The sequence below is a fragment of the Protobothrops mucrosquamatus genome, unplaced genomic scaffold (genome assembly GCF_001527695.2).
Source record: "Protobothrops mucrosquamatus isolate PMUCROS unplaced genomic scaffold, P.Mucros_1.0 scaffold_286, whole genome shotgun sequence".
In the NCBI taxonomy this organism is placed as follows: domain Eukaryota; kingdom Metazoa; phylum Chordata; class Lepidosauria; order Squamata; family Viperidae; genus Protobothrops; species Protobothrops mucrosquamatus.
This window is the reverse complement of record NW_015386362.1, coordinates 416,368-425,945: the sequence shown is the minus strand read 5'-3', so window position 1 is coordinate 425,945 and position 9,578 is coordinate 416,368. Positions and strand designations below refer to the sequence as shown.

Below are 9,578 nucleotides of genomic sequence, written 5' to 3'. Positions count from 1 at the left end.
TTCTTATGGTCCAACTTTCACAGCCCTACATTGCTCTCTTTCTGGACCCTGCCAATGGGAGATCTTCAGCTGATGGGGTCTGCAGCGTGCCCACCCTCCCTCCCTGACTGGGTGGGATAGGCTGATGTAGTAGTTCCGTAGGTAGTCTGTGCCCCCATTCTGATGACAATACCTTGAGCTGCTGCTCTCTGTACAGCAGGGGTGTCACACTCGCAATGTCACGTGACGTATCGTGATTTTGTTCCCCATTGCCGGCCACGGGGTAGGTGCGGTTTCGGCTTGACGCATCCGTTCATCGGGCCGGCACTTTGACACCCCTGCTACAGTGGTTGATGCTGAAATTATTTCCTCCTCTGGCTTCTGTCTCCAATAATCTCTTAACTGTGAGGGGTCCTTGGTGCTCTCTGAGCTTGGCGGTTTTCTCGCAGACGTTTTGTTACCTAGCTAAGTAACATCAGTTCTAGAAGGGAGTGGAGGTTGGAGGTGGCCTGTGGGCTCCTTGGTGCTCTCTGAGCGTGGTGGGTTTCTTGCATTTGTAAAAATGAGAGCGAATCCCACTCCCTACTCCAGTAGCACTGATGATCTTACCTAGTTTGGTCCTGAAAGGTCTGCAAGAGAGCAAAAAGGAAACTTCATTTCAACCCTGAGCTTCAAATATTCTCCTTAATCTCTGTCGTCAGCCATCACTGCTCCCTCCATTTTGATGGCCATGACCTCTGTTCTGTGGAATCCTCGCTTCTTAAAACCCAAACTTTCATCCTATGCCCATAATCTTCAACTTACGACCAGAACCGAGACGCTTGTTAAGTGAGTTTTTGCACCCTTTTACGACCTTCCTTGCCCCAGTTCAGTGAATCCCTGCAGCTATTAAGCGAAGAATGCAGTTGTTAAGTGAACCAGGCTCCTCCCATTGATTTTGCTTTTGTCAGAAAAGGCGGTCACGTGACCCCGGGCCACTGTGACCATCATAAATGCGAGTCCGTGGCCAAGCATCAGAAATAAAATCGTGTGACTATGGAGATGCCGCAGTGGTCCTAATTGAAAAATGGTCGTAAGATGCTTTTTTTCAGTGCCGTTGTAACTGAACGGTCACTAAATCGAGTTAGTTACCTTCAATCTGAGCCCATTAACTTTCTTTTTTCCTTCCTCCCCCTTAACTAATTTCCTAGTCCTTTGGGTCTAACAGTGTTGAATCTTGGATCCATTTGTCAGTTCCTTTTTTTGTGTGTGAAAACAACTCTGGGCGAGAACAATTTCTACGCAAGGGAGCGAAATCTCCTTACATAACAGAAAAGTTAGGTCAGTCGGCTGTTAATGAGTCTGTTTTCTCCATCTTTTCTGGTAGGCCATTATACCTACAATAGTAGGTATAAGGCAGGGGTCTTCAAACTTGGCCCTTTGATGACTGGTGGACTTCAACTCCCAGAATTCCTCAGCCAGGCACGTGTGCCTGGCTGAGGAATTCTGGGAGTTGAAGTCCACCAGTCATAAAAGGGCCAAGTTTGAAGACCCCTGGTTTAGCCATATGCAGCGTTTCTCAGCCTTGTCCACTTGAAGAGGGGTGGACTTCGACTCCCAGAATTCTCCAGCCAGCAAAGCAAAACTGGCTGGGGAATTCTGGGAGTTGAAATCCACAAGTCATCAAAGGGCCAGGTTTAAAGGCCCCTGGTATAAGGTGTGTGTGTGTGCTTAGAATGGAGTCAACGTTTTAGCTGTATGAATGCTGGCGGGGCAATCCTGGGAACTGAGAATTGAAGTCCACCTATCTTAAAAGTTGCCATAGTTGAAGAACACTTCAGCTACAACTCTCTCCGGTACTTAAGGAGTGCCCTAGTTCAGGGGTCCCCAACCCCCAGTCCGTGGACCGGTACCGGGCCGCAGCATACCAGCAACCGGTCCGCACAAATAAGCAAAGCCCCCTCCACAGGAGGCAGGCAGCCCACGAAACCACGTACCCTCCGGTCCACGGAAAAACCTCTCTCCAAGGAACCGGTCCCTGGGGCCCCAAAGGTTGGGGACCTCTGCCCTAAATAGATGGTGGTTCAGATGATGTCTCGGAACAGATCGGACCGCGCAGACTTGAACTCGGTGCCGGCTTCACGTGAAGGACATAATTTCTGCCAACTGGGCTTTCTCCCTCGATTTTCTCTTAGAAAATGGCCGTAAACGTGTATTCCACCTCCGTGACGAGCGACAACTTAAGCCGACATGACATGCTAGCCTGGATCAACGAGTCGTTACAACTAACTTTCACCAAGATAGAGCAACTTTGTTCAGGTAAGGAACCCCTGACGCCACAACTCCGTCTTGGTCTGAGGCCTTGGCTTGTTACTATTTCTCTTTTTAAGTAGTTGGAAACAGCAGTGGGCTCGCTCTGGTGGGTGGGTGCCTGCCTTGTGCCTTAAGTGTAATTTTATTTTATTTATTTTTTTAATCAAACTTACATGCTATCCATCTCGCCAAAGGCGACATAGAAAGTGTACTGCCTTTGCATCACTGGATCAAACGTGAACTTACTGCTTGGAACATGTTTTTTTTTACCCTCCTTGGGGGGGGGGGGTAGAAGGAGATTCTACCTGCATGACTTTTCAGATTGTGTGTGTCTGTATTTGTGTATCTTAAGTGGGTCTTAAGGTTCCATTCAGTTCTGTGGTGTTAGATCAGGGGTCTTCAAACTTGGCCCTTTGATGACTTGCGGACTTCAACTCCCAGAATTCCTCAGCCAGGCACATGTGCCTGGCTGAGGAATTCTGGGAGTTGAAGTCCGCAAGTCATCAAAGGGCCAAGTTTGAAGACCCCTGTGTTAGATGTATCTTGAAATGTCTCATAGGGGCAAAATGGTGCAGAGCTGAATAGCAATAGCAGTTAGACTTATATACTGCTTCATAGTGCTTTATGGCACTCTCTGGGCAGTTTTCAACCTATTTGCCCCCAACAATCTGGGTCCTCATTTTACCCACCTGGGAATGATGGAAGGCTGAGTCAACCTTGGGCCGATTGGGATCAAACTCCAGACTGCGGGCAGAGTTTGTCTGCAGTACTTTAAACAAAATAACACCGTTGGAAGGGAGGCCTTCTAGTGCCACCTCCTGCTCAAGTACAAAACCCTATGCCATTTCAGACAAATGGGTGTGTAATGTCTTCTTAAAAGCCTCCAGTGATGGAGGACCCACAACTTCTGGAGGCAGGTTGTTCCACTGGTTAATTGTTCTAACTGTCAGGAAATTTCTCCTTAGTTCTAGGTTGCTTCTCTCCTTGATTCGTTTCCCTCCGTTGCTCCTTGTCCTGCCTGCAGGGGCTTTGGAGAATAGCTTGACTCCCTCTTCTTTGGGGCAGCCCCTCAAATACTGGAGTACTGCTATTATGTCCTTATAATAATAATAATAAAGTTGGAAGGGACCTTGGAGGTCATCAACTCCAACCCCCTGCTCAGGCAGGTAACCTTCGTTAAGCTAGACATAACCAATTCCTGCAACCGTTCTTCGTAGGTTTTAGCCTCCAGTCCTCTGATCATCTTTGTTGCTCTTCTCTGCACTTCTCATTTCTCTCCTGTACCTGAATACAGTATTTGCCACTTAAAAACTACATAAAATAGAATATCAGACTAGGCAGAAGAAAAGGCTGTAGGAGCTCTTTGTTTTGAAGATTAGACACCGGTCCCGGTGGAAGGCCGTTCGTATTTGTCCTGCTGACGGAGACTCCTTCCTCGTGATTAAGCCTCGGAGGAAATGCGTCTGCAGGAGCGACAGTAGCCTGGCAGACTTTTTTTATCTGCGGTTTTAAAATATATGGCAAATAGGATCCTCGACGACGGAGCCCCAACTTTCCTTTGCGAAGCAAAACGTTCAGTGAGTTTTGCCCCATTTTTTACGACCGTCCTTGCCACGGTCGTTAAACTCTTTTGAGCACTTTTTTCAGCGAAGGCATCCTTAGAGACTGTCCTCTCCTCCAGGCTCTTGGCTGTCCCAGAGGTGCTTTTACACGAGGCAGCTGGACCAGACTTTCGTGTTGCTAAGTGGGTCACACCTGATTCTTCAATTTTTTTTTTTTTTTTTTGGCCAGTGAATCGGTGCAGATAAGTGTCGATGGAGATCCTCCAGGATCCTGGTTGTCCCCAAGGTGTTTTTTTTTTTTTTCAAGAGGCAACGGGACTTCCTTGTTTTTCCTTTGAAGACGTTTCGCTTCTCGTCCCAGAAGCTTCTTCAGGTTCTGACTGAATGGTGGGGGGGGAAGGGAAGGATTTATACTCCTTGCAGACAGCTGGTCATTTTTGCATTTTTTTTTTAGAGAGTCGTTGAGGCCGCCTGGAGGTTCGTTTGTATCCTCAGTTGTCCCAAAGGTGCTTCTTTTTTCAGGAGGCCACTGGACTTTCTTGTTTTCCTTTGAAGAGGTTTTGCTTCTCGTCCCAGAAGCTTCTTCAGGTTCTGACTGGATGGTGGGGGAAGGGAAGGATTTATACTCCTTGCAGACGGCTGGTCCTTTGCCTTCTTTCGGAGAGCCGTTGAGGCCGCCTGGAGGTTCACCTGTGCCCCCAGGGTCTCCTGAATCGGAGGGCAAATGGGTGTGGAGCCTGGTTGGAACTGCCTCCTGGTGCAGCTTGTGTTTCGAGTTCCACCCTTGCTGTTCCAAGCACTTTGTAAGCGTTTTAAGATAAAAACTCTTCCAGCAGGCTCCAAACAGCTTGAATTGCAAAACCCGATGCTTGGCTTGGAAGAGTTTGAGATGGACTTTTTTATCTGCTGCTGCTGCTGCTGCTGCTGCTGCTAATCTATCTCAGAATCCTTCCTGGTTCCTTTCAGCAGTTGAATTTGAGTGCCCAGATCCCTGATGTGCGCTTGTAATCACCTTTTGTATAGGGGGTACCTTGCTCAATAGTAGTAACTGTGAGAGGGATCTGGGAGTCCTAGTGGACAATCCCTTAAATAGGAGCCAGCCGTGTGCCAAAAAGGCCAACACAGTGCTAGGCTGCATTAACAGAGGGACAGAATCAAGATCACGTGAAGTATTAATACCACTTTACAAGGCCTTAGTAAGTCCACAATTGGAATCCTGCATCCAGTTTTGGTCACCCCGATGTAAAAAAGATGTTGAGACTCTGGAAAGAGTGCAGAGAAGAGCAACAAAGATGATTAGGGGACTGGAGGCTAAAACATATGAAGAACTGTTGCTGGAATTGGGTCTGTCTAGTTTAATGAAGAGAAGGATGAGGGGGGACATAATAGCAGTCTTCCAGTATCTCAGGAGCTGCCCCAAAGAAGAGGCAGTCAAGCTATTTTCCAAGGCGCCTGAAGGCAGAACAAGAAGCAACGGAGGGAAACTAATCAAGGAGAGAAGCAACCTGGAACTAAGGAGAGACTTCCTGACAGTGAGAACAATTAACCAGTGGAACTACCTGCCTCCAGAAGCGGTGAATGCTCCAACACTGGAAGTTTTTAAGAAGAGACTGGACAGCCATTTGTCCGACATGGTATAGGGCAGTGATGGCAAACTTTTTAGAGACCGAGTGCCCAAACTGCAACCCAAAACCCACTTATTTAATGCCGGGTGCCAGGTGGGCGTGGCCCACTGGGTGGGCATGGCTGTGGTGGTCATGGCAGACTGGATGGGTGTGGCTAGGGTGGACGTGGCCAGCTCGATGTTGCTCATGGGGAGGGACGCCTGTGGGAGCCGGGCAGGGTTGGGGGAGATCCAGGGGGTCTCTGGCAGGTGGGGCGGTGGGCAGGAGGCTCGCGAGGCAAGTGGAGGCAGGGCGGGGGTGCCATTGTCACAACGCAAGGCGAGGCAGGGCCCATGCACACACAGGCCAGTGAGCGCATGGGTGCTGGGATGCATCCGGCCATGTGGGACCTCGGCGAGTTAGCGGGCGGCTGGTTGAAACGGACACGTGCCATAGGTTCGCCACCACTGGTATAGGGTTTCCTGCCTGAGTAGGAGGTTGGACTAGAAGACCTCCAAAGTCCCTTCCAACTCTGTTACTCTATTCTATTCCATTCCATTCCTATTTTTATTTATTTCTATTTCTATTCTCCACGTTCCCCTGGGGCCCCCACTGTCAGAACCCCGTCTTCAGGCCTTTCAAAAGGGTGTCAAGGCAGAGGCAATTTTATCTCCATGGGGATGATGTTCCACAGAGAAGGAGCCATCACCAAGAAGGCCCTTCTTCTTGGTCCCACCAGATGGACCTCCTTAAGAGAGGGGACCCATAACATCCTTTGTCTGCCCACTCGGGTGGGTTGGGTAGATTTAGCTGGGAAAAGACGGCCGTTCAAATAGCCTGCAACTCGTTCGTTTTCCGCTGCGTGAAGAGGGAGGCCGATTAAAAAATAAAAGTGGCAGAAGACCGAAAGAATGGCATTTCTTCTCCCAGAGATTCTTTCCCACCCAACTGTATGATTCGAGGTCCTTCCACCAGTTTCTCCGGCAACGTTGCCTCCCACAGAAAGCAGGATCGGCAGCCAGCCACTGGGAAAGGAATGCAGAGATTCTGATCTTTTGCCCTAAATACGTTTGCTAAGATCTAATTATCACCAAGATGTTTCTCTCTCCCTCTCTGTCTCCTGGCCAGGTGCTGCCTATTGTCAGTTTATGGACATGCTCTTCCCAGGTTCCATCACGCTCAAGAAGGTGAAATTCCAAGCAAAGTTGGAACACGAGTACATTCAGAATTTCAAGATGCTACAAGCAGGTTTTAAGCGAATGGGGGTTGACAAAGTAAGAGCTTCGGATCTTTTCTCTCTGGTGTCATTTTTAGGGAGGGTTTTCAGCTTGGAGGACGGGCAATAAGTTCCCTTGGCTCTTTTTGCGGCTGGCCTTTCCCATTGATTTATTTGGAATGTTTATTGATTAATTTATTTTGAGTATCTGTCGGAAGCTAGCACTCTCCCCCTCTCTCAGTTTTCAAATTAATATTCAGTAATACGAGAGGGTTCCACCCCCCCAGTCTTATTCAATTTAAACTCTTATCTCTCTCTCTCTCTCTCTCTCTCTCTCTCTCTATCTATCTATCTATCTATCTATCTATCTATCTATCTATATCTATCTCTCTCTCTATCTATCTCTCTCTCTCTCTATCTCTCTATCTCTATCTATCTATCTATCTATCTATCTATCTATCTATCTATCTATCTATCTATCTATCTATCTATCTATCTATCTATCTATCTATCTATCTATCTATCTAGTCTGTCTATCTATCATCTAATCTATCTCTATCTCCACCTTTCCATCCATCCATCCATCCATCCATCCATCCATCCACCCCTCCCCCCCCTCTCTCTATCTCCACTTTTCCATCCATCCATTATCTCTCTCTCTCTCTCTCATCTATCTATATCTATATCTAGTCTATCTATCTCTATTATCTATGTCTGTCTGTCTGTCTGTCTGTCTGTCTGTCTGTCTGTCTGTCTATCTATCTATCTATCTATCTATCTATCTATCTATCTATCTATCTATCTATCCATCTATCCATCTATCCATCTATCTATCTATCTCAGTGGTTCTCAATCTGTGGGTCGGGACCCCATTTGGGGTCGATCGACCATTTCATGGGGGTCACCAAGCAAGGCTGTCTGCCATTTTTTTTGTCCGCCATTTCTTTTGTCCGCCATTTTTTTCCCCTTTTCCGGCGGGTGCCTTACCTCCCTTGGGCTGGGCCAGCTGGTGGTCGGCCTGCTCCGTCTCTGCCGCTTGCCAGCTACGCCTCGGCCGGCACAGGGGGCGGAACCATGCATGCGTGGAACTCCCGGGCAGGGAAAGTCCTCGACTTACGACTGGTTGGGGTCGCGGCATTAAAAAGGTTGAGAACCGCTGATCGATCGATCGATCTATCATCTATCTATCTATCTATCTATCTATCTATCTATCTATCTATCTATCTATCTATCTATCTATCTATCTCTATCTATCTATCTATCTATCTATCTATCTATCTATCTATCTATCTATCTATCTATCTATCTATCTATCATCTAATCTATCTCCATATCTCTCTCTCTCTCTCACACACACACACTGTTTCTGTCTATCTAGATATATATATATAGATATATAGATATATATATATAGATATAGATATATATTTGACAAGACTGCATTCATTTTTCAACTTTATGAGAGAACCTTTTCCAGGAAAAACAGCACTTTGGTGTTTTTTTTTTAACATTGTGTCGGTGATGTGCCCTTAATGTACTGTTCAATATAACAAGGTGGGAATTTGTATTTTATCAAGCAAGGTATTTTTTTCTTGTCTTGTCAAGTTGTAGTTTGCGCCATTTCTGCCTGCATTGACTTGTGGCTCCATACTAGAAGAGTTAAAAGATCCTGATTTGTTTTTCTTGGAGGTTTCAATCTTTGTCAGATATGACTAACCTCCACCTCATGAAAGACTTTTTCTATCCCCAGATTATTTGGTGACCAAGGTAGAGCTCCAGACCCTTCTGCTTGGCTAGTCTCTTTTCTGTGGAAAGATACTTGTTTGAATTTTCCGAAGATTTATAGCAAATGATTTCCCATTCGGCTCTGCTTGCCTCCTTTTAAAATTTAAAAGTTTTACCTATTCTTTTTATATTCTAATGTTTTATACCACCCAGAGTCCCTCTCTTGAGTGGTTGAAAAACGTGAAATGCAATTGAATAGAAAAACATCAAAGGGTGGGAGTAAAAGAATGCTGCATTTGAATTACGGGAAAGACGGAAGGAATGTGGGTTTTCATATGCTAATTTTCACGTGCTTTTTGAGTCACTGCTGCCTTTCAAAGGCAAATAAGAATTGCATTTCTGTTAGTCTAGTCAAGCGGGGTAGGCAACCTTGGTTCTTTTAGGACTGGTGGACTTCAACTCCCAGAATTCCTGAGCCAGCATGGGGGAACTACGGCCCCCTCATGACTCGTGGACTTCAACTCCCAGAATTCCCGAGCCAGCATGGGGGAACTATGGCCCCCTCATGACTCCTGGACTTCAACTCCCAGAATTCCCGAGCCAGCATGGGGGAACTACGGCCCCCTCATGACTCGTGGACTTCAACTCCCAGAATTCCTCAGCCAGCATGGGGGAACTATGGCCCCCTCATGACTCCTGGACTTCAACTCCCAGAATTCCCGAGCCAGCATGGGGGAACTACGGCCCCCTCATGACTCGTGGACTTCAACTCCCAGAATTCCCGAGCCAGCATGGGGGAAACTATGGCCCCCTCATAACTTGTGGACTTCAACTCCCAGAATTCCTGAGCCAGCATGGCTCAGCTTGGAAACCTCTCCCTTTCCCCTCAGCATGGCTGGCTCAGGAATTCTGGGAGTTGGAGTCCACCAGTCATAAAAGAGCCAAGGTTGCCTACCCCTAGTCTAGTGCAGTGTTTCTCTTGAAGGCCCCGGGCAGACGTCAACTCCCAGAATTCCCCAGCCAGGATCTTAGAATTGCCAAAGTTGAGGAACACTTGTCTAGGGATCAGGATTCAGTGGTGATATTGCCAAGTACAGGTAGCCCTCGCTCTGCTTTTTTATACAATCCTTAGTTTATAAACAGAGGCACAGAAGGAAACTCACGTGAAATATTAGTACAGTTTTTACAAAGCCTTAGTAA

General features: G+C 47.0%; 1 protein-coding gene across 1 annotated transcript in view; it reads left to right on the top strand.

The window, feature by feature from the left end:
• Nucleotides 1-2,154: 2,154 nt before the first annotated feature.
• Nucleotides 2,155-9,578, top strand: part of MAPRE1 (microtubule associated protein RP/EB family member 1) — a 26,713-nt gene continuing 19,289 nt past the window's right edge. The window contains exons 1-2 of the mRNA XM_015831905.1: nt 2,155-2,277; nt 6,566-6,711. Coding sequence (XP_015687391.1) covers nt 2,157-2,277; nt 6,566-6,711 — 267 coding nt within the window. The 5' untranslated portion in view covers nt 2,155-2,156. The remainder of the gene's footprint in view (nt 2,278-6,565; nt 6,712-9,578) is intronic.